General features: G+C 33.9%; 2 protein-coding genes and 1 pseudogene across 2 annotated transcripts; all 3 read left to right on the plus strand.

Moving 5' to 3' along the window:
* The first annotated feature begins 836 nt into the window (after nt 1-836).
* Nucleotides 837-9,534, plus strand: LOC114179932 (probable isoprenylcysteine alpha-carbonyl methylesterase ICMEL2). The gene is made up of 11 exons (XM_028066442.1): nt 837-1,288; nt 2,180-2,256; nt 2,371-2,440; nt 2,526-2,606; nt 4,097-4,171; nt 4,864-4,965; nt 5,078-5,218; nt 7,357-7,422; nt 7,514-7,657; nt 9,033-9,123; nt 9,239-9,534. Exons 1-11 carry the CDS (start codon nt 906-908, stop codon nt 9,398-9,400), a joined length of 1,392 nt encoding a protein of 463 aa, XP_027922243.1. The 5' UTR covers nt 837-905; the 3' UTR covers nt 9,401-9,534.
* An 8,261-nt stretch (nt 9,535-17,795) lies between these two features.
* On the plus strand, nt 17,796-18,647 carry LOC114179166 (non-specific lipid-transfer protein 3). The gene is made up of 2 exons (XM_028065404.1): nt 17,796-18,227; nt 18,412-18,647. The coding sequence occupies exons 1-2, from the start codon at nt 17,885-17,887 to the stop codon at nt 18,426-18,428; spliced, it is 360 nt and encodes a 119-aa protein (XP_027921205.1). The 5' UTR covers nt 17,796-17,884; the 3' UTR covers nt 18,429-18,647.
* A 1,721-nt stretch (nt 18,648-20,368) lies between these two features.
* LOC114179978 lies at nt 20,369-25,656 on the plus strand (annotated as a pseudogene).
* Nucleotides 25,657-25,946: the final 290 nt, after the last annotated feature.

Consider the following 25,946-nt stretch of genomic DNA (forward strand, 5'->3'; position numbering starts at 1 on the left):
ATTTGAAGAAAACAATTATTATAATTAAGTCTATAACTTATTCCTTTATTTACCCAAAGAAACATAAAAAAGTCGTGAATTTATTAATTTTTTTTATTTCCATTTATCAAATAAGATTTGTTGTTTGTTCTATATTTTCTATTTTGATCCTTTGAACTTTATCTCTTTCTTTGAATATTTCGCTATTTATTCAAATAAAACATGAGTCCCGCCTAAACTTACAACACATTCAAACGGGACAGAGGAAAAAAGAAATCTTCAAATTACTTTTTTCATCTTCATCGAAATAAATTACTATCGATATATTTTTTTTCTTTACTTTCTCTTCCTATTATTTTCTAAAGTTAATACCGTGGAAAAACTAACACAGAGAGAGAATGATTAGTTCTTGGAGAGTCCTACGAAAAACCACACTGTTGCAGACAAATGTCTGGCTATTCCGTCAATTTTACAGTGTTTTCAGGAGTTCGTTAAAGATACAATATATATATATATATAAAATTTTTGTTTATGTTTAAATAATTACAAAATTTTAAGAATTTATGAAGATATTTGTGTATTATTAAGACATAATATTTAATTAAGAAGAGTCATTGATATAGATTTGAAGTGGTCTTGAATAAAAGAAGAAAGAAAGCCTTGGAATGGAAGTGGAGTAGTTATCTGTTGCAGTTGGACCCACCTCGTTTGACGAACTCAAAATCCCACCTGGGCCCCACATTCTGGCAACCTAAGCCAATCACAACCTTTCTTTATTTCTTTCTCCAATTTTCAATTATTTTCTCTCATCTCTGTCACGCAATTCATACCATCCCTGTAATAATAATAATAATAATAAATAATCATCATCTCTGTAACGAACAAGATTCGCTCACACACTCTGCATTCGCTTCTTCAATCGCAAAATGCCATCTCAGATCTTTCCCTCACCCAACCGTTCTCTTGATTCCGCCGTTTCCACTTCTTCCTCCGCATTCATCCATCCCAAAGAGGACCAAAACGACCCCTCCGTCAGCCTCCTCGACCACTCCGCCGCCCCTTCCTACCGAGACATGTCCCTCAAGCCGCCCTTGCCGCGGGCCTCCAGCTTCTCCTCCTCGCGCACCAAACCCTCCCGCCCTCGCCACTCTTTCAATCAGAAACGCCGCCGCCGTGCCGCCAGCCAGGACTCCTTCCCCAACATCACCGATCAGACTAACACCTCCACCCGCTCCTCCTTCGGCCGCGATGTCGCCGCCGAGACCTTTCTCTTGACTCGCCTTGGCTTCAAGATGCTCGGATACCTCGGGTATATTATTATGTCCTTCTCGTATACTTCGCTTCCAGATCCTGCATTCACCTAAAATTTAATGTATGTATGTGTGTATATATATTATATATTATATATATAAATATGCATCTATGTATGTGTATAGTGCAAGATTTCAACTGTGTAATCAAACAATGCTGATTTCTGACATCAAAGGTGACACAAGTGACAAGTAGTTTGGATTCTTTGACTAATGTCAGGGATCGACAAAACTGCATGTTTAGGTACTTAACTGATGCTTTTAACTATCGACGGGATTAGTTGGTCTAGCTATGAGATAGATACCCGTGGCTCCAATGGGGATTTAGTGTTATGTTTGGCGAAGAGGATAGAATTACCGTGGATGAAATTAAGAATAAGAGTGAAAATAGGTGTGAAATAAAGTGGTTGTTCAGGTGTTTTTATTGAAGAGAGAGAGGGAGAGCGGGGGAGAATGTGTCGAAATAAGTGAGAAATAGTTCACTGGGTCACATTATTTTTATTTTTTTAAGTATTTCAACTTATTTCTTTTTCTACTCCCCACACACCAGATTGTTTCCATCGGCTCCTTGCCCCTAATTTCTCACTTGCCAAACAGGGCCAACAAAATTATTGTTTCTTAGTGGGTTTTTGAGGTTTTTCAGTATAGCTTGGTGTGACTGATTTCAATTGGTAATGCAATTTAGAGGAAATCTTGTTATATATCTTCTTGAAAACTCCCTCGTTGTCTGTCTCAATTCTTAGGGTGCAGTTTATATGTCTATTAAGAACGTTCAATTAATGGAAATTGGTTTAAGATGAACCCAAACATCTCTGTTTATTTTTTTTACATGATTATTATTTTCATATATACCATTTGTGGATGCTCTCTGATCATTTATTTCTGTTCAGGGTAGGCTATAAATGGATCACAAGATTTCTTGCCCTTAGTTGTTATGCACTACTTCTTTTTCCGGGCTTTATTCAAGGTCTGAATTCTGTGATCTATAACATTTTTCATACTTGTAATCTATTATTTATGTCCAGATTCTGATTTGAAATGCATTAATATCACTCGACATTTGCCGCCTTCTGTTTTATAGTTGGATATTACTATTTCTTCTCCAGTCAGATACGCAGAAGCATAGTTTATGGAGAAAAACCGCGAAATAGGTATGCTTGATCACAATTGTCTCTGTACATTTATAAATTCTCTTAATCGTTGCAATTTTAATAAATAGCTTATTTTCTTTTGCAGGCTTGACTTGTATTTGCCTAAAAATAGCAATGGTCCAAAACCCGTTGTTGCTTTTATTACTGGTGGAGCCTGGATTATTGGGTACGTGACGTCTGTGCTCCATTTTAAAATTGCAAATTAACGTAATTAGGTGTAATAAGTTTTTTTTCATGTTGCTTTGATTGAGAGGGTGTTCCCTTTCCATGGAATTGTTGATTAGTATATATGAGATTCAATTCTTATTTTTATCTCCTGTTAAAAAGAGAAGTTCATTATATTTTTGCTCACCATTAAGCTTATACATCATGATGGTAGTAGTAAGAAGGTTGCCAATTTACCGAGACGTATAAGGAAATGGGTTTTGAACTTATTAAGTTTTGGAATTGTGTGTAAATGTCGACCACACATGAACATTTATACTGACAACGTTTACTAATTGTACAATTATCTCCTTAATAACTAATTTGTATCAAATGTTACATATTGAAATGTTTAAAACTAGTATTTACGTGTGCTATATTGAATACTCCCTTTCAAGCTAGAGCATATAAATAATATGCACCAAAATATTTCAACCTGGGAGATACTTTGAAGGATTTGGTGAATATGTCAACTAATTGACTACTGGAACTGACAGTCAGTTTTAATTTTGCCTACAATAACTCAATAGCCTAATATGGATCTTCTTTCACATTGAAATCTTACCCAATCAAAATAGTGTGGTAGCAGCTTACAATCTTTAATATCACCTTTGTTCACACTTTAATCTTGATGTATTTGAGCACACAAGCAGAATTCAAGAATTGCTGCTTTACCACATTTGCTACAGAGGATAGTTTGTCTACCGTACCTATTAGGCATGAATAGCTGCCCGGGTCTTTCTATATGCTTCCCCCTAACCTAGGAGTAATTTGATGGCATTGGAAGAATCTAACAGGATGCCACAATGTTTTCAATCAATCCTGCTTGTTTCCTAGAAAATGTCATTGGCATTTGGGAGAGGCAGATTGAGCAGCTTCAATACCCAAGCAACAAGTATTTGAGAAGAGTCAAATCCTTGGTTTGAAACTGAAGGGTCAGATGTTGTTAGAGACAGAATTCCCTTGATCATTTCCGGTGATGGCAATGTTTTCAATGTGAACCTCAAGATAATTGTGAGTACAAAGGCACCAAAATTATGTAAAAAGAGGTTAAAATGGAGTGAATCAACCCGACTAATACTATATCAAGTTTGGTTATTATGTGTTAAGTGTTGGGCAGCCCATGTTTATATGTATTGAATATAGTAACCGTACAATGATATCCCTTACATGTGCAGCGTGAGCTATATTTAATTGTACTGTATAATGTCTTATGGAGTAGTTTCAACCTGAAGAGGTTATACTTATGTTTATAATTATATACAATTTTTTTTTCCTTTTCTGACATTTATCATACCCTGTGCAATCAGAATAAGACGCTACTAATTTCATTATTGAAGGGATTAACGTGTTTGTCTATGTCTGTTGTATATAAACGCACACACACACACGTTCACCACTTACCTATTCTGTGATTACTAGTTTTAAAGTGTGTGTACTGTATTTGTGTAGTTACAAAGCATGGGGTACACTTCTAGGTCAACAGCTATCAGAGAGAGATATCATTGTGGCATGTATTGATTACAGGTGATACTTCCTTCCCCAACTTTCACATCTGTAATGCTCTAGCTAGATGCTATCTGCCGCATTAGAATCGTTATGGAGACAAATATTTATCTGTACTTGTAAATAGTAATAAAGAAAACTGTATTCCTGGGTTCTATTCTACTGTATCATGTTATCATCTTTTCTAAATATTTTCTGTTTTAATTTATGATTTGGTCCTGGTCCTTGTGTTTTTAATTTTTACTGTCTCTTTTTGGTTTCTTCTTGATATTGATGGTAAAATAAGAACTATTTGATAGTTTTCAATCTTCTCGTTTTGTTTTTGAAAGTTCTATTCATAGATACAAAATATTGTTTTTATAATTAGAAAATCTTTGGGCGTAATCAAGCCATGTAGTGAGCCTTTTCAACTTCCGACTTTCCCTTTAGTTTTATGGAGACTCCTGAATGGTTCGATATCTCTAATGTGCCTCTTTTATGCAAGATTTCTTCCGGTTTAAAGCATAGGGATTGTTGAAATAGAAAATTCAAAATCGAAATTTGGTATTGAAAGCGGTAATAATGAAGAATACCAATCCTAGGAAATCAGTGGTTTTTATTGTACCTCATCGCAAACCACTAAAAGCATATGTAATTCAAATAGTACAGAAGGGAGTGTGTTACTTGCTTTTGTCTTTCTATAGCAGTGTTATAAAACATCTCTTTTCTTGCAGAAATTTTCCCCAGGGAACCATCAGCGATATGATAGCTGATTCTTCTCAAGGCATCGCATTTGTGTGCAACAATATTGCAGAATATGGAGGTGATCCTAACAGGTAAATTCTCTTAAATTCAAAGTTTTCTCATTAAGGCATCCAATTTTCTCTTGCTTTAAGGGTGATGGCTTCTCATGATCAATAATGATACTTTTCCAATTTTTTCCCATAGAATTTACCTAATGGGACAATCAGCTGGAGCACATATTGCTGCATGTGTACTGGTGGAGCAGGCAATCAAAGAGGCAGGTGAAGGAGATAGTACAACTTGGAGTCTTTCTCAGATTAAGACTTATTTTGGTTTATCTGGAGGGTAAGTACTTGCAGAAAATCCCTTTCAATCTAAGTAGTTAAATATGCGCGCTATAGCAGAGCGTCGTATAGCGGGAAATCTACCATTTTGTGTGCTATAGTGGCTCAAGCTTCATACTATATGCAAGGGCTCTGTCACCTTACTTTAACACAAACCACGAACACCCAGGGGGCATAACCACCTCTCGAAAGTGCCGTGAACTTGCTTTTGTTGTTATTTGTCCTAAGTGGTGTCACTGTGTTATTGCTCACCGTTGTTTTATTTTATCGCCAAATGTTAATCGGTGATATGTTGTTTTTTGTTAGCGGATTCAAACCCGCGACCTTTATTTTTCCCTCCCTTCCACTTTTATCATCAAACCAACCTTAAATCTCCTATCGCTCAGCCTCTTTATTATATCCTTATGTTTTGTTTTTAAAGTTTTTCTTTAGTTTTTTTTATTATTTTAAACTTCATAGGTCGCCTTTGAAACAATTGTAGCATCATCCACTTGGAGGGTTACAATTATTTAATTTCTTGAATTTGTTGTTATTGACTTGTGTGCCTCTATTCGAGATTGATAACTATGATATGATGTTATCCACATGTGAATTAGTCTTCTTTTCTGCGTTCTATATATATCTCTTTAGCTGGCTGTAGTACGTGGTGTTCTCTTCGATCTCATTTTTATGTTCATCAGAAATGAACAAGGACAAACTCAAGCCCCAAAGATAACTTAAGTGGTTAGGATTGTTTAAGTCTTAACAAACACCTCTGACACAGGATTGTACATCTGGAGACTGGATTGGACATCTACTGTGACTTAACATCAATGCGGGATAGACTTTGATATCATATTCAAATTTGTCTCCATCTAACACTATCCAAAATGTTTTCTCATGGGGTGAGAATTACCCATTTGTAAGGATTATTTTGGTTAACATTCCTACCCAATGTGGAGACATCTAATAATGTTCAACATCAAGTTTCTTTCTTTTCTTTTTTTATTGTTGGGGTCAACTTTCTCCACTTGTTTTTCATCCCTGGCGATATATTCCTCTTTTCCTTGGAAAAATAGCTGGTTGGTTTGAATGAAGTTTTGTCCCTTCAGTTTGTGGCCAATGAATGGAAGAATAGGTGAACCAATCAGGCTAGTTATGTTAGGGTACCCTTCTTCAATATGCTATTTGTTTGCTATGAATGGTGCAAAATGGAGTTTGAAATCAAGGATGGGTCATCATATTGTGCTTTGCTACCTTGCAGAAACCATTGTATTTTCCTTGGTTTGACTGGTTACAAGATGGTAGAACAAATAGCGAACTAGGGAACAACTGTACACTTATCTAGGCTTAAGTGAGAGAAGAGACAATATCTCCTAACTGGTAACAAAAAAATATAGATATGAGATATATACCCAAAATAGGAATGACGGAATTAATGTCTGCACATATGAAAACAAAATAGGAAGATTCTGTTTTATCCTGACAAGGAGGAACTATTTGCCAATCTAGGGTTTGATCTTTGGCACTCAATTCTTCTGAAAAAACAATCCGAAGTTGGCTTAAGAATTAGCGGAGTCTGCGCATTATCCTCTCTTTAAGCTCAAAGGACTCGTACAGTAGGGAGTGTGTTAGATATGAAATAAAAGTCGCTCGTGCTTTCACCTAACAACTTTGGCTATTGTTGTTGTTCGGTTCGTGAAAGATCTCATGATTTAAATGCAAATTTTAATCGTGATATTTTACAAAGTTCTACTACGTTAGAAATGCAAATGTTAATGGTAATATGCTACAAAAGCGGTTGTTCTACAAATACTAAAAATGCAAATTTTGATTGTAATATGCTAAAAAAGCGTTTTGTTTTACTAATATAGGAGTGCTACACTGTTGTACATGTTACCGAATATAATATAGCTCAAGTTGATCATGTATGGATTTAATCTTTTCAAATTATAATGGCATAAATAAAGGTCTCCAGAAGATATGTAATGTGTGATAACTCTTCCAATTATTGGTTTGATTTTGTTTCTTATGGTAAATGCAATGTTATTTGATTGAGATTGTTTATTTTATAACCTTGCAGCTCCCACCAATGATAGTTGGCTTTGCACTAAGATTAACATAATTTATTTGCTGTATTTCCTTCTTACATCAATTCAGGTATAATTTATTTAACCTTGTAGATCACTTCCACAGTAGGGGTCTTTATCGGTCCATCTTTCTAAGGTACACACTTCATTCATCTTCAAGTGAGTTAATGTTCAATCGCCTGCTTCTCCTTGTATTAGACTTTCAATTGACTACCTCTACCGTACAGCATAATGGAAGGGGAAGAATCCCTGAAACGGTTTTCTCCAGAAGTAATGGTTCAAGATCCAAATATTGGAAATGCGAATTCTCTACTACCTTCTGTAGTGCTTTTTCATGGGACTGGGGATTATTCAATACCATCAGATGCCAGGTTTGTGTCCCCCCTTTCTAAAAATTTTGTAACAATAGAAAACAGGAGTATATATTGAGTGTCCTATTGATTTGTTATGGTCTAGTTTTACCGAGATAGCCTACGTGACCTTATTTGGGGAGCACAGTGACTGATAATTGTTTCATGCAATATTAAAGTGCCAAACTTTGTGTAATGGCTGAATTACTGAATGATTTAGTTAGCAATGAGCAGCTTAATTTAACTTCAAGTTATTGATAAACACGTAGAAGAAACAACAAGAACGACCTATGTCAGTTCCTTGTCCCCCTGGTACTAGATTTCAGCAAACAATCAGTATAGAAAGAAAAAAAAATGTTAAGTCAAAAACATGCAATAGATGTAACATGGTGATTAAGTTCAATTGTATGAGGAAATCTCAAAATATCATTATCGTACTATTTGAGGATCTTAAATTATCTATAGAAATTACTTTCTCCATTTCTCTTGTTTTCATTATTTTTTTGTATATCTCCATACTTACCTGATCGCGTATGACATTTGAGTTCATTACTGTCAAAATGGGCATACTATTATAAGTACGCTGTTAATGATCAACATAAGGTATAACAAGCATTCTGAAGTTGTGTGGTTGTTTAAGCTCTTTGAACCTTCAGGAAAAGATTGCTCCTTATAATGTATTATTTGCTACAGTTCCATGTGGTATGCTGCTGATTAGTTGTTATGAAGGTTCTTTGATGATTGTGTGAATTATGAATTTGCAGTGGCGCTCAATTTCTTATATGTTTTATTAGTTCCACACCCACTGCGTCAACAATAATAGCACACACGAATAAAATAAGATCTCAATACAAAATGGAGATCCAAAATAAAAGAAAAATCATCCTATTCGGAGGCTATGCAGTATCTATCTGCTACCTACAAGATAAGTGGGTTTTTTGATTGAGTGAATACTGATGAAGTGTGAAGCTGGAAATGGAAATACGTGTAGGTAACAAAGTTACATTTAAGCATTTTATAAGCGACAAAGCTGTGAAGAGCTATTGCTGTTATGTGACCATTGGAATTAATTGAAACTTAAGAAATATTCTAGCAAGAATGTTTTCTTGCGCACTAAACTTGGTTAAACTGTTCGAACTCGTTTTTTAAAAGTTGAAATTGCAATGTGCGCATGTAATGCTTTTGCATGGGTTATAAAGTAGGCTTTAATCCTGTATATCCTTCAATGGGCTACTAGAAGAAATGTGCCACTTTTAATAGTGGGTATTTACATTATATAGCAGCGAATTGTCATTATAGAGCAACTAATTCGCTTGTCTTCGTATTGAAGCATCCTCTTTAAAAAAAAATCGGATTTTCAGCTGCTAGACTTTGACCAACATACTATTTTATACAGTACATCATTTGCTGAAACTCTTAAAAAAGTTGGAGTGACGGCTGAAGCAATTATGTACGAAGGGAAGACTCATACAGATGTGTTTCTACAGGTATATATGGCCATTTTCTGAAAAAGTTGTAGTTGGTAATTTTGATGAGAAAATTATGGTGAATGTTAGAATATTTTGTAAGAAGGCATTGATGTGAAATGGTTATACATTTCAGGATCCGATGAGAGGTGGAAAAGATGATATGTTTGAAGATTTAGTAGGATATATCCACGCTGGTGATGCTGAGGCCCGTGCCAAAGATGCAGAGGCTCCTCCAAGGAGACGCCTTGTGCCTGAGTGCATGTTAAAACTCGCTCATACCGTTAGTCCATTCTAGTCTCCAACTAACATTCTTTCTCCATTTTATTATTTTTCTTTGTACATAACCTCATTCACCTGCTAAATTAATTTTCAACACCCATTCTATTATTAGATTTAGCAATACAAGTAGAGTCAAATATTTGTTTGTCATTAATGTTCAATTTTTAACATCGAATTTTTAATTTCACCTAACTTCACCACATCTTTCAATTCCACCCTCCAGCGTTGGACATATGGAGTGTGTAGATTGCAGGACTAACTCTTTTTCTCCACGTTTTAAAAGTAGATTAATTATTTAATAAATTTCAAGTGTCAATAATTCAACCATAGTAAAACTGTAATTCAATAGGATTAATACGTTAACGATTATACTGGTATCTCAATAATGTGTAAATATTATCAAATAAATATTATAACTTTGTTCAATTGAAATTCTGAAATACTAATAGTAACATCCATTATACATGATAAAAAAACAATAAATTAATATAATAGTAAGTTATAAGAAATTATTAGACATGATTTCTTTAGAAAGTGAATTGAGTTTTCAAAGTATAAATTTTCATAATTGTATCACAAGGTTGAGTTGGTTCGATGTTTGTACCATTCTTCCTAAGAAGAGATAGTGAGTAAACTGAGGTACTGCTTTAATTAGATTTCAAAATTTTATAAAATTAATTGCCTATTCTCTTTGATGGAAATAGATGAGTCAAGTCATTGCCTATTTGAGAATTTCCCGACTCGTATGGTTCGATAATAACTAAAAAAAAAGTTAATGAGTTTCAAACTTTTTTACTAATAAATAAAAAATAATTTCATTTTTCTAGTTTTAATTTTAAGGAAAAAAACATCAATATTGTAACACCCTATAACCCTATATTAGTAAACCAAAACTAATAATATGAGTATCACAATTAAGATATTAAGCATAATTATTAAAATATATACTTGCATTTTAATCTCCCAGTCACACACTCCCTACTGCACCTTAATATGCTCACATAGAGCAACTGTTGTAGCATATGAACAAACTACAAACCAAATAAAATATAGGATAAGTTAGTATAATCATAACAATTTATATCAACCAAAACATATTATATAAAAATGAAATTCATCTCGATCAATATAATTCTCAATATCATACAACTACAATCAAATATTTTCAAAACATGTCCCACAATGACCGTCAATACAGATATTTGATTCTTTTTTCTAAAAAAACTCAAGTATCGAGTAAACTTTCCTTTGAACTCTTGGACTTTTAAGTAAATTATTTTTTCTCAATGAGGGGATTGAGCACTCAATTGAACAAGGAACCTCAACTCTCTAGATTTTTAAAATTTTATTTTCACTATAGAAAAATTGATTGGTATATCAAACTGATTTCTTGGCTCAAATTGGGGCTTTTAATCTCTTAAGTCGACTATAACAAATCTTATTTAGTTCTAAAACATAGCACCAAGAGCTAATTTAACCAATCTAATATTTACATCCTCTGAAATTGTTCCTCAATCACATACAATATGTGTTCAATTCCACATCTCAATCATCTCTACTAGTGACATTTTCAATAACAAACAACTTCATTATCTATCACATTTCATCAAATTCTCATTCACACAACTCAATCAGTTAGTATAAAGAAAGAAATAACAAAATAGCTAGCTTCCCCACCTATACTTGAGTTTCTAACTCAACTAAACTTTACCAACTCTATCTCACGCAAGATACTCTTGTTGTACAAAGAAAATTGATATAAGTGATATGAACACATCCTAGTGACCATATACAAACAAAGATTTCATTTTGAACCTTTTGAGTTACATGCAACCACAAATCATCACTTGCACACAAGACTTTTAGACATGTCTCAAGAAAAAAAGAACAAGAAATGAATTTATTCTAATAATAATTGAATAGATTCTTTATGATAATTTGATTACCAAAAAAATGAGATTGTTTTAGAAAATAACTTGACAAACAAAAATAATGAATAAGACGAAAATCAAATCCTTAATTTGTCCCGGCCTTTTTGAGCAAGTCTTAATTTCATACTTTTCATATTTTGTTTTATTTTCCACATGTAACATCTATTTATGTTTTCAGGGAAATTTTTATTATTGAAACAAATACTTTAATCAAAAATAAATATTTTTTTACTAAATTCAACTGATAATTTTCAAAAAAATTTAATTTAACGCATTGAAGTAGTTTTAAACAATTTTTTTTAAAATAGGACTTAAACTAAAATTAATATATTTAGCATTTTTTTATATAATGTGTTTGATCTTTAATATGCATAAAAAAATGATACATTATATTCTTGTATTAAAATGACAAGAATAAAAGATAATAAAAATTATAATTATATGATGAAAATATGTATTCTAAAGTTGTTTTGAATAACACTTAAATGTAAAATAATAATAAATAGAAATCAACAAGAAAAAACACTCAAAGCATGAACATAAAAGAATATTAAAAAGTAAAAAAATGTTGAGAAATTAAATAAACAAACGAAATATAATTACTATAGATAAAAGAATTGAATAATAAATCCATTAAATTGATGAACAGCAATACTAATATTCTCTTTCTGATTTTCATGTTCGATTTTTACGAGAGTTTTGTTAGATGATGTTTTCTTACCCTTGACAATTTATTATGCTTTTCCAACAATACACTTTTAATTTTTTAACAAAATCTTCTTAACTTCTCCTTGGATTAAAAATAAAGATACACTTGGTGAAAAATAACTTTGATCGTTGTAACGTTACTATTATGCAATTATATATATTATACTATTTTTTTTTCACTAATCATCTCTATATAGCATACAATTGTATATATATTGTGTTCACTTCCTTCCATAAATAATTTCTTCAAAATATAAAACTTTAATTCATCAAGTGAATTTAAAAATAGAGCAAATATTCACATGATTCTATAGTTTTAGGCCAATTTCACTTTTGGACGCACCACCTACATTTTCCTTAGTTCTTATATCTATAATAATATATAAAGGGGATTCCTCTTTTTGTGTCCATTTTTCATTTTCCAATTTTACCCTTAATTAATATTTTAAAAATTAATTATTTTATAATTAGTTTATTTTTAACCATTTTTTTTAAATCTTTTTTATTTTGATCGTTATTTCTAAAAACCTTTTCTAACAGTTATTTTATTTAACAACTATTTTAAAATTTATTATATAAATTTTAAAAATAAATATTATTGATCTTATAAAAATTAAAAAATGCGGATACACATGCATGTGTGTTCGCTAGTAACACGTAATCATAATCATAATATATACAAAATTTCAATTTACAAAACAAAATAAAATAACATTTTTGTAAAAACATATACATTTATGAAATGATCATTTTAAAAACTGGATCCTTTCAAGTCACAATCAACAACACATATAAACTCAAACTCAACTATAATTATTACTAACAATATATTATATTCTTCAAAACTTGTGTATTAACTTAAACTCGAAAATTTTATCTTTGTCATACTACCTACCATCCACTCATGCAAAAAGTCCGATACATAGGAAATTAAGTTCTCAACTCATATGACACGATAAATTTATGACTTGTCGAACACAATTCTTTTTCACACGACAAGCTAAATCATAAAAACCTTCATAAGCTCTTATCACCTAATTATTATTTTTTTATATAAGTCCAATAATTTGTAGAATCAAACTAATTTTTTTCAAAATTTTCATTTACTGCACATCCTATAACCATTTAATAATAATTAGATTTACATCACACATAGAAATATATTAGATCAACAACTATGTGTAGATTATGGTCATTGACTCTATTTAATCCCACTAGAGATGATAACATATCGGATCGAGCACAGCTAGTACCTACTCGCTACCAATCCGCATAAAAAAAACCTGTCACATGTCTCATTACCTGCATAAAAAAGTTTGCGTACTTTTTGAATACCCACAAATATTAAAAAAATATATATTTTATAAGAAATGCTTATTTATTATCTAATAACAAAAACAAGAATTCAACAAAAGGTATATATTTCATTCATGTTATAAGTTGAATAAGAAAAGACTTGAAAAACTTAGTATTCTTATTTTCTTCCTTCACGTGATAGACTAAAACAATGTGCTGAGTGAGCTGAAAGGAGATTTCCAATATACATACTCAGACAAACCCCATAAATTTCCCCAAAGAAATCAATCTCTTGTCGTTTTTAGTAGCCTGCCTTTGTGCTATGAAAGTGCACAAAATTTTCAGGCTCAGCAACCACCATGTATTGACCATTTGAAGAAAACCAAATAGACAATGTTGCCATCGGAGAAGATAAGCAACTCTAAACGATGAAAAACACTTCATGTGAACTACATCATAGCAAATAAATAAAAGGTTAAAATACCTTTTTGGTCCCAATTTTCATCAAGTTTTTTCAAATAAGTCATAATTTTGGTTTTGTGTTCAAATAGGTCCCAATTTTCGTCAATTTTATTCAATTGAGACATTTTTTGCTAACACCGTTTAAATCATTAATGGCCATGAACAGTGACTGCCACGTGTCACTTTGTGATTTTTTTGAATTTTTTTAAAATGTACATGTGTTAATCCAAGAGCGTGCCACGTGTCACTTTGTGGCTTTTCTAAATTTTTTATTTTATTTTTTTTGAATTTTTTTTAAATGTCCACATGTCAACCCAGTAGTGTGCCACGTGTCAAAGTCAATGTTCTATATTCAATTTGGTCCCTATATTTGTTATTTTTGTTCAATTAGGTCCCAATTTTTGTTAACATTAACCAGTTTGGTCCCTATCGAAGATGTGACCAAATTTAATTTCTATATGAAAGTTATAATGATGTAAATTTTAATATATTATATAAAAATATTTAATAAAAAATGTGAATTTTAATATAAAAATTAAATTTGATTTTAATTTGGAGAGGGACCAAATTGGTTAATGTTAACAAAAGTTGGGACCTAATTGAACAAAAATAACAAATATAGGGACCAAATTAAATTTAGAACATTGACTTTGACACGTAACACGCTACTGGGTTAACACGTGGACATTTAAAAAAAATTTAAAAAAATTTAAAAAGAAAATTCAAAAAAAATCAAAAAAATTCAAAAAAACCACGAAGTGACACGTGACACGCTCCAGGGTTGACACGTGTACATTTAAAAAAATTAAAAAATTAAAAAAAATTAAAAAAATTAAAAATTAAAAAAAACCACAAAGTGACACGTGGCAGTCACTTCATGGTCGTTAATGATTTAAACGGTGTTAGCAAAAAAGGACCAACTTGAACAAAATTGACGAAAATTGGGACCTATTTGAATACAAAATCAAAATTAGGACTTATTTGAAAAAACTTGACGAAAATTGAGACAAAAAAGGTATTTTAACCTAAATAAAATAAATTTAATACAAACGGTTTTTTACCACTTTTGCTCATCATTCTAAACTTATCCTTAATTAATTGGGATTATATTTAACTTTTTAAAATATATAGAATTTAATAATACTAGTTAAATTTCATTGCTACAAATGTTAATTAGCATTTTTTTATATTTGAGTGAAGTAGTATTATTTTATTTACCACCTATATTCCTCGTGCAATTACGTCACTCCGAACAATCCACGAATGATTTTACTATTATTAAAAGGAAAATGATAGAATGACTACCTATTTTTACTACTTCCTTACTCCCTTACGTGGAAAATGGTTTTTAATCTTTTTTTTTTTACTTTCAAAAGAGCCACTGGCACGTGAGGGAATGAAGGTTACAGAAAGTTAACCTAACATACCATTAACTTTATCATTTTGCTGTCATAGTGAAAAAAGAAGTGGTGCCATTAACTTACCATTTTGCCATCATCGTGAAAAAAAATCCTCGCAGAACCTTGCATACCATTCACACCGGCGCCGGAATACTTCTTTCTTCTCCATCGTGCCTGCGAAATTCATTGTGCCAATTGTCTCATATGCACACATTTTTATTCACCTAATCCACAATCACTGATAAAACCGTACTGTATATGATATTTTTACATAGAATATCTGGTGACCACAGAATTAATAAATGGTGACCTTCCTTGAACTTTTTACACAATTTTTTCACCCCTGATATGTTGTTAGGAAGTCTACAACTACAACCTTCTTAGTGTCCTAGAATACATCGATGACATTTATAAAAGGTATATTTACTGGTTAAAGATTTTTGTGAGGAATAATTAGCCCACAAGTACTTGATCAAACACATCATAACAGTGACTGTATTAACTGGTGACCCGTGATATATTACTTGGTGATCTGCCCATAATTTTTTGGATAAAAAATATCAACTAGGGTCTGGTGTTTGGGTACTCAATTTTTCCCTACTAACAGTCACAACCATGACCCTAAAAGCATGTTTGCAAGGTATGTTGAACCTACTAAATATTGTTGCGAGATAATTGGTCCACAAAATCCACCACACATATAAATTAATTCTGGATGAAATATCCGGTGACCACGAAATTAATAATTGTTGACCTTCCTTGAACTTTTTGCACAACTTATTCACCCTTGCCATGTTATAAGGATGTCAGGAGTGAATAAATTGTCAAAAAGTTCAAGGAAGGTCAGCAATTATTAATTTCGTGGTCACCAGATATTTCATCCAGACTTAATTTATATGTGTGGTGGATTTTGTGGACCAATTATTTCGCAAGAATATTTATTAGGTTCAACATACCTTGCACACATGCTTTGAGGGTCATATTTCTCACTGTTAGTGGGAAACAAGTTGAGTACCCAAACACCAGACCCCATTTAATATTTTTATGCAAAAAAGTTATGGGCATGTCACCAGGTAATATATCAAGGGTCATAAGTTAATGCAATCACTATTATGATGTTTGTGATCAAGCACTTGTGGGCTAATTATTCTTCACCATTCACTTTTAGGAGTAAATATAACTTTTATAAATTTCATTGAGGTATTCCAGGACAATATGAAGGTTTTAGTTGTAGACATCCTTACAACTTAGCAGAGGTGAATAAGTTGTGCAAAAAGTTCAAGGAAGGTCACCAATCATACGTGGTCACCAGATATTTATCCAGACTTAATTTATATGTGTGGTGAATTTTGTGGACCAATGATCTCGCAGCAATATTTAGTAAGTTCAACATACCTTGCAAACATGCTTTTAGGGTCATGGTTGTGACTGTTAGTGGAGAAAAATTGAGTACCCAAACACCAGACCCTAGTGATATTTTTGTTCAAAAAGTTATGGGCAGGTCACCAGGTAATATATCACGAGTCACCAGTTAATGCAGTCACTGTTATGAAGTGTTTGATCAAGTACTTGTGGGCTAATTATTCCTCACAAAAATCTTTAACCAGTAAATATACCTTTTATAAATGTCATCGATGTATTCTAGGACACTAAGAAGGTTGTAGTTGTGGACTTCCTAACAACATATCAGGGGTGAAAAAATTGTGTAAAAAGTTCAAGGAAGGTCACCATTTATTAATTCTGTGGTCACCAGATATTCTGTGTAAAAATATCATATACAGTACGGTTTTATCAGTGACTGTGGATTAGGTGAATAAAAATGTGTGCATATGAGACGATTGGCACGGTGAATTTCGCAGGCACGGTGGAGAAGAAAGAAGTATTCCGGCACCGGTGTGAATGGTATGCAAGGTTTTGCGAGAATTTTTTTCACGGTGACGGCAAAATGGTAAGTTAATGACACTACTTCTTTTTTCATTGTGACAACAAAATTATAAAGTTAATGGTAGGTTAGGTTAACTTTCTGTAACCTTCATTTACTCACGTGCCCGTGGCTCTTTTGAAAGTAAAAAAATAAAATAAAAACCATTTTCCACGTAAGAGAGTAAGGAAGTAGTAAAAATGGGTAGTCATTCTATCATTTTCCTTATTAAAAACCCAGCTTTACCGATAAAATTTGTTGAATTTCTTTGCACCTTAATGCAGAAGAAGTAGAAATGGATCGTGCATACTGCTAAAGAAGAAAAAAAGCAAAGAGCCAGGTGTAGTTATTTTATGTGTGGAAGCAAGCATAGTGGAGCAAATTATGTGGCAGCCCTATTGCATCAAATTTTTTTCTTCCAACTTTTTCTGTGTTCACACCCACCTACCAATCTACCATGCCATGGCAGTGTCTCTCATAAGCTCACTCATAACAAGCCGTAAGCACCCTTCTTGTATAACAAAATCAAATATTCTGCCCTATAACAGCACATAGGCTCGTTGTGGACGGTGAAACTTCTAGCAGAAGCGTGATTATTAGTTCTTGAATATCCCAAGGCCACAACCACCCCACTAATGTTAATGTCACACTCCTTTTTCCCTTTAAGAATTCTATATAAACAAGGTGTGTTGGTCTATGGAATTCACAGTGCTATATATAACCAAATACCTGTTATACAATACAAGTGAGTGATCAGTGTAAGCAGATTCTGAGAGAAAAAGATGAGGAACTTGAAGGGTAGAGGTAGGGCTATTTCCCTTGTGGCAGTGCTGATTTTTGTGTTGGTTTTGGGTGCTGAGGGTGCTGGTGAATGTGGAAAGACCCCTATAGGGTCTGCAGCTGCAAGTCTGAGCCCTTGCTTGAGTGCTGTTAGCAATGTGAAGGCAAAGGTTCCTTTGGCTTGTTGTGCAAGAGTTGGTGCTTTGCTCAGAACTGCTCCAAAATGTCTCTGTGCTGTTCTGTTGTCTCCTCTGGCCAAACAAGCTAAGATCAACCTTGCCACTGCTATCACCATTCCAAAGAGATGCAACATCAAGAACCGTCCTGCAGGAAACAAATGTGGAAGTAAGTTAACACAACCTACTTCACCTTCATTATCATCTCATTCATATTTTGAATGCATTGATTTATGTTTTTCGTAATTCTTGAGAACTGAACAAGAGGGATGATAATATTTTGTGTTGTGTGCTTCTTCATTTCAACAAACACCTTATGTGCTTCGTTAACCTTGTTTATTTTCTCTTTGCAGAGTACACTCTACCCTGAAATCAACAAACAACAGAGTAATATTCAATATGCAGTGTTAAGCAGATTACAGAGATAAATAAATGCAATTGATGTGGCATCATCTTCAACCGTGACCTGTTTCAGTGGTGGCATAGTGTTCGTCGTAATTAATATTAATGATTACTATCCAAAACTTGTTATTGTTTTCATTCCAAAAAGATGTTAAGATAATGGAAATAATAAAAATTCGTAACTCTATGGTAGTTTCTTAAATCTAACGTTTATTATTGGCATGGTCAAAATTATAATTGACAATTAAGATGGGAATTTTCTATTTAATAATGTAAATGGTAATAATAACTAAATAAATAAACATATTATTCATATTTATTTTTTAAAATTAAATAACCTTAAAAAAAGCTTGTATTTGTTAAATCTAACTATAAAAAATTTCACCACATTTTTCATGTTTCTTATTTTTCTTTACTTATCAATTTGACTCATTTAAAGTTCGATACACAAAACTACATAGCTAAATAGATAAATGGTTGTTTAGGAATACATGTTAACAAATTATTCGCAAGTTTTAACCCAAACTCCCAATTCTAGAAGTTGAAATCTAGAATATTTTTCACACAATTTCTTTCGTGAATCCACTGAGATATTTTTTTTTTTTAAGATAAAATTATTACATAATTAAATCTAAACACCAAAACAAATATTAGGTGATTCTATCAATATTTGCCGATAAAAAAAGATTGTCGATAAAGTTTAACATAATTCAAATAATTTTAACGAAACACAAATAATTTAAAACAAATTTTACGTAGAGAGATAATCCAGAAACAATATTTTTCTAGTTCAAAATCTCTTATTGAAATAGAAAAATAAAAAACTTAAAATTATTTTTCCATTTTCACGAGTTAAAGAGTTTGTTTACGCCACTAATTGAAACCGTCACATTACAAAGTAACAAATTAAAATAATTAAATTGAGCATAACACATACTATATATAATGCAGAGTTTATTAAAAAAGTAGTTATCATGGTAAGAGTGTACAGAACAAGAAAAAAAAAAGGTGTATAAATTAAAAATAAGTAAATAAATAAAAAAAATTATATAATATTTAATTCAAACGATAAAATAAAAAACTATAAAATAATTTAATATACTAAATGCTTTTAGAAATGAAAGCAAAATTAAAATAAATTTTAAATTAAAATATTGTTATACAACCTTAATAAAAATTTATATTTAAAATATTTTCCAAAATATTAATATTTAAATTATTTTATTTTATTTATTATTTTAAGTATTTATTTGATCCTAATATATATATAACTAATAAAATTTATAAGCATTATAGTATGTATAAATTATGATACTTTTCTCACGAAAATTTTTAAAAGATTATAGTTGACTATGTAAATATTTTTTATATAATAGTTATATTTAAAGTATAATCTTAACAGGTAAAAGTTTATCGTTTTTTAATATTTCACTTTCTTACTTTTTCAGATTTTCATCGCTATTCGTCGCATTCTTTCCAATTACGATTTTTACCGTTTTGATCAAACATGGGTGAATCAGTCAACCATCTTAAACATTTTCTAAAAATTAACTTTAAAGAGTAATAAAACCATTATTAGAACTTAAGAAATGAAAAATACTAAAAAAAAAACATTCTTTCTAGTGTAATAAATGATTGAATATGACTTTAAACGAGTTATATTTATTTTTAACCGTCATTTTTTATTTTGTACAATAGTTTGAAATTTTAAATTAATTTAAATTTCAACGATGTGAATGTTATATCTGAAGCTCATGCAAATTTAGAAGAAAAATAGAAATATATAAATTTAGAAGAAATAATGTTGTCTGTTTTTTTCTTCTGAAAGTGTTTTGAAGGAAGCGTTTGAATGGTTGAAAAGTGTAAAGACTTTAGTCGAAGCATTTGGAATTGTTGTCTCGAGAAAAGTGCGTTTGTTTTCCAAATGTCACTCACACTCTGTGACATCTCTAAAACTCAAACTCGTAATAATAGAAATAACACACTTCGCACTCTTTCCAACGTCGTTTTGGGTTTCTCTTTATACCCACACGCCCAAAATCACTTCCATTAATTCTGCCAAATGGATTCCTCTCTCTCTTTCCACACTCCAACTGATAACAATGCCATTTCACAACCGCAACAACCACCGCCACCGCCACCGCCGCCGCCTGCTCAGAACTCACATTCGCAACCCCGACTCTTAGTTCCCAAACCCGAACCCTTCTGGGCCTCTGGCCACGACGATATCGGAGACGAACTAGACCTACTCACTGAGTTCAACCGAGTTACCGAGTTGTTCCACCTTGCCTTCGGAGGCACCAATGTCGTCGTCCCCCCCTACTCCTTCGGACCTCAACCAGGTGCACCTGCATGCTCCCACCCGCTTCCTTCTGCGGATGTCATTTCCGCGGTTCTGGAGGACCCGAATTCGTCGTCCTCCGCGAGCGACGCCTCGAGAGCGATCGTCCCCGTGGCGGACCTCACGGTGAGCGTGGCGCCGCGGCGGAAGCTGAGCCGGCAGAAGGAGCTGGTGCGGGTGATGGGTCTGTCGGCGAGGGAGCAGGCGCAGCTGCGGGAGACGGTGAGGCGCACGCGCTTGGTGTACGACTCGCTGCGCGTGTACACCGCTGTGGAGGAGGAGAGGCGGGTGGCCGCCTTGGCGGCGGCGGCAGCGGCGAGGGAGGCGGCGCCGAAGGTGGAACAGGAGGAGGAGAAAGTGGTGGAGGGTCGGACGCGACGTCTCCGCGGGGACCTGCGAGCTGCTGGACTGATGCGGGAGCGTGGACTGTGGCTGAACCGCGAGCAGCGAATCGTTGGGGCGATTCCTGGGATTATGGTGGGGGATGTGTTCCTTTTTAGGATGGAGTTGTGTGTGCTTGGGTTGCACGGTCAGATACAGGCTGGCATTGATTATCTTCCTGCAAGTATGAGCTCCAGTGGGGAGCCTATAGCCACCAGTGTGATTGTTTCTGGGGTTATGAGGATGATTCTGATGAGGGTGAGGATATAACCTACACTGGTCATGGAGGACAGGGGAAGAATTCGTCTAAGCAGATTGCTGATCAGAAGTTGGAGTCAGGGAACCTTGCATTGGAAAGGAGTATGCATTATGGTGTGGAAGTGAGGGTTATTCGTGGGATGAAGTATGAGGGGAGTGCTTCTGCCTCTGGTAAGGTGTATGTGTATGATGGAGTGTATAAGATTACTGGTTACTGGTTTGAAGTGGGGAGGTCTGGTTTTGGGGTTTACAAGTTTAAGCTTTCGAGGATTCAGGGGCAGGCTAAGATGGGAACTGCTATTTTTATGGAAGCTAGGAGTATTAGGAAGGGTGAAATGGATTCGAATACTGTGCATTGTCTTTCTGCTGATATATCCAACAAGAAGGAGAATGTTCCTGTTCGCCTTTTTAACGACATAGATGATGATCGGGATCCTCTTAACTATGAGTATCTTGCAAGGACTAGTTTTCCACAGTTTGTGTTTCATCAGAGTGGGAAAGCTAATGGTTGTGAGTGTGTGAATGGTTGTGATGATGGATGCCTTTGTGCTAGGAAAAATGGGGGTGATTTTCCTTATACTCTGCAGGGGCATCTTGTGAAAGGGAAGCCTTTGATTTTTGAATGTGGCCCTTTCTGTGCTTGTCCTCCCCAGTGTCGTAATCGTGTTTCGCAGAAGGGACTGAAATATAGGTTGGAAGTGTTTAGGTCCCTGCAGACATCTTGGGGAGTTAGGTCTCTGGACCTTATTCAAGCCGGTACTTTTATATGCGAGTTTGCTGGGGTTGTTTTGACTAGGGAGCAGGCGCAACTCTTTGCTATGAATGGTGACTCGTCGATATATCCGAATAGGTTTTCAGAAAGATGGGCGGAATGGGGGAATTTGTCTCAAGTAGACCCAAAATATGTGCGTCCATCACATCCATCTATTCCTCCTTTAGATTTTTCTCTGGATGTGTCAACAATGAGGAATGTTGCTTGCTATATCAGCCACAGTTCATCCCCAAATGTTTTGGTTCAGTTTGTTCTGTATGATCACAACAATTTGATGTTCCCACACCTTATGTTATTTGCAATGGAGAATATCCCTCCCATGAGAGAGCTCAGCCTTGATTATGGTGTAGCTGATGAGTGGACAGGGAAGCTCTCTATATGTAACTGAATGGTTTGAAAAGGTTAAGCACTTCTAATATGTTGAAGCCAATTTTTGTGCATGGTTAACTGAGGTAAAGCCTAATCCTGTCATTCTGCTTTATTGTTTTCACGATTATCTTCCTTTGATTGCATCTTACTTTTGTGTCTGGTACTTTGTTCTGTCTCCGATGCAAGCTGTGTGCCGAATGGTGGTGAGTCATATGCATAGAGGTATTGTGATATTTCAAATGTCCAGGTGTACTTTGGATGCTGAAAAAATGTTGCAGCGAGGTTGATGATTGACTTCCTGTGTTTTGAATATTTAGTTGCAGTTTAGTTTGCAAACATGGAGGGATTGATTCTTGTCATGCTTAAGTTTATTTGATTTGGGAAAACTGATCTTATTTCTAGATCAAGCTCTTTCTCAGTGACGGGGAATATGAATTGAGCCAGCTTGAATTTTCTGGTGTTATTTCCTTTACTGATATCATACATGCTAGTGGCTACAGAAAGTAAAATAGGTGTCAGGAACTGAATAGTGGATAGGGGATATTATATGATGACTATTTAAGACGTCATAAATATTGCTTGAGGGTGATTTAATTTATGTGTGGGATGTGTTTCTTAATGAGCAACTAATGAATATACAAGACATTCTTAGTTGTGTATTTTGCATCTTGCTCAGCTATTCAACTTGTGATTCGTCACAGAAGAGATATTGATAATTTGGTAGATCATTTATAGAGACCAACAATAGTTTTTTCTTGTGGTTCTATTCTTCATCCACACAAGCCTAAAGCTTCCATAGAATTGCTATTGAAAGATGTGGCGTGTGTTTTGTTGAAACAGTCCACTATTTGCTTATGGCATAACTTTATCGTTTACTCCCTCCTACCATGTGACTTTAATTGTCCAAAACCCAAGTCCCCCCTACCTAATAATTTAGTGACCAATTTAGATTGCTTATCAATTACTGTTGCATTGTCAGCAACAAATTCTTATTTTGTATTTTTTTTCCAAAATGATCAGATTTAGCAAAATTACAACTTTTTTGTACATAATTAGCTAGTTAATGTTATTAGGCGTGGTTGTTATTAAATCTTTGATACATTATTGTTTAAAAACTATAACACTGGACTGAATTGTGGCTACCCAATGTGTAGCTTGAACTTTTATATGAAATACATCAGGTCTAGTTTCTAAAACTTCAATCTGTGGAGGTTAATTTTGGATTGGGTCGGGTTGCTGAGACTGGAAGAGTCATGGACACTTAGTTAACCCCACAGTAGAATCTTATATTTCTAATGTGGTACTTAAGTCCCATTCCTTGCGATTGGTTCCTAGCATCTTACCATGTTCTGTTCTGCAGCGCTGGTGCCCTCACATGTTGGTTGTACACTGGTCCTTTGACTAATCTCCGACAGACACTAACAATGCCAATATCACTACCCACTTTACTCAATGTCAACTGAGAGATATGGTGGAAGGCTTTAATATTGATTGATATGAACCTTGGGAGGATCACATAACAAAAGTTAGACATTATAGGAAGAGAATCCAAGGCCTTTTTATAAACTCCACACCTTGGTTTGAAATTGTGAATCACATCACTTGATCTAGCCACAATATTGCAATTGTGGCATGCAGTGTCCGAAAAACATAGGAAAATCTACAACGCAACGAGTGAAATGGTCACATTAGGCTGTAAGAGGCCATGTTTTTAATAGTTCACACATAATTAGTTTCTCGTGCTTTCTCTTTGATTTGTAGATTTAGTCATATAGAAGTGGCATCTAATCAGATATGTCAACAGTGATGAAAACAATTGTTAGTAAACGCATTTGATGAAAACAATTATTTAGGACAAACCCTTATCAGTGTGGGACTAAACGCACTTCCTTCAATGCTTCAATTATGGCAGCTATAGAACCGGCAACAGGCCAAGAGTGACTTCTTTCCAGTTTCCAACAATAGATTAGGGCACCATAGCACTTTATTAATAACAACTACGGCTATTTATTCATATTACATACTCAATACCTTTATATATTTTTTTATAGAGTCTTGGGTATTATTAGGTGCCTAAGTTCCAATTCGAGTAACATGAAATGTTCGGTGGAGTATTTTAGTTTTTGGTCTTAAATACTAAGTTCCAAAACAGACCCATCTCGTGGTCAAGCCCTTCACATCTGTGGTCAATCCTTTTGCAAGTCACAGCAGTCATTCCGACTGCTATCTTGCATATCTGCCTTGCTGTCTTCAATTGTCTTTCTCCATCTCTCTTGACCCTTTCTTTTATTGCCATGTGAATTTCCTGAATGTGTTCTCACATCTTCCCCATTTCTGATGCTGGTCTAGTGTTTTGTTTAGCTTTTTAGTAACTGGAAAATTGCTTTTTCTGGGCAAGGTGATAGTGCGGCTGGGGCTGGTGGCTATTGTGTGACTTTTTATTATGAGTTGTTTTGGATGTTATGATTATGAAATTTCAGTTAGGTTTGCTTTAATGTTGTTATTTGTAGGTTTTTCCCCCCTGTTTTCTGTTTTTGTGTGATATATAGTATATTTGTAGAACTTTTACATTTTGGAGCGGTCTCACGCTCCTACGTTTATGATCTTTCAACCGCCTACCTATCCTAAGTAGGATCTCATTCTTGACAACATTGGTTTTTGCAGATTTAACCATGGTTTTCCTAAGGTTTCAACTTCAAATTTTATGCAACTGTGGAAGTGCTTGCTATGTGAACATTTTGTCAAGGTAATGTAATAGCTGTTAAATTTTCATGCTTTTGTCTAACTTCTTTTTTGGCTGGTGCATAGCATATGATGTGTGGTGATGAAGATCAAGTATTGGAGCTCGGCAAGTGCTTCATCTTGAACACTTCTGTAATTATTCTGTAATTTTCTGATGTTGGTCCCTTTGGCAAGGCATTTGCTCACCACCTTCTTCTAAGCAAGTAGCTCGGATTTATTGAATTTTCTGCTGTCATTGTATATAATGTAAAGCTTGTACAGGGATGATGTTAGTGATGGATAGAACTTAGCATTTTAATTGGTCTGTAACCAAATGAGTAGATATGTGATTAACTAGAGCTCATGCTTTCGTGATCAATCAAAGTCTGAAATACTCACCTAACATCAGTTTGTGTTCATTATAATCAAATGATGATAGAAATTGGTAGATTATGCAGTTTTAGTTGGAACAATATTAAATGTGGTGTCTTGATTTTGTCTCATTTGAAAGGTGTCGTTGTTTAGTGTGGTATCAGAGAAAGGTGACAGATTACTGTTAATGTCACTGTCAAATAATGATCATAATCATAAGATCAAATGTGATGTTTATTTGGGAATTATTTGAAGGTTGAGAGAAATCTATG

This window comes from Vigna unguiculata, chromosome 3 (genome assembly GCF_004118075.2).
Source record: "Vigna unguiculata cultivar IT97K-499-35 chromosome 3, ASM411807v1, whole genome shotgun sequence".
NCBI classification, from domain to species: domain Eukaryota; kingdom Viridiplantae; phylum Streptophyta; class Magnoliopsida; order Fabales; family Fabaceae; genus Vigna; species Vigna unguiculata.

Coding starts and splice junctions, on each gene's coding strand:
- LOC114179932 (XM_028066442.1), top strand. CDS start 906: ATGCCATCTCAGATCTTTCCCTCACCCAACCGTTCTCTTGATTCCGCC. Junction 1,289..2,179: donor AAGATGCTCGGATACCTCGG/GTATATTATTAT, acceptor ATTTCTGTTCAG/GGTAGGCTATAAATGGATCA. Junction 2,441..2,525: donor GGAGAAAAACCGCGAAATAG/GTATGCTTGATC, acceptor TTTCTTTTGCAG/GCTTGACTTGTATTTGCCTA.
- LOC114179166 (XM_028065404.1), top strand. CDS start 17,885: ATGAGGAACTTGAAGGGTAGAGGTAGGGCTATTTCCCTTGTGGCAGTG.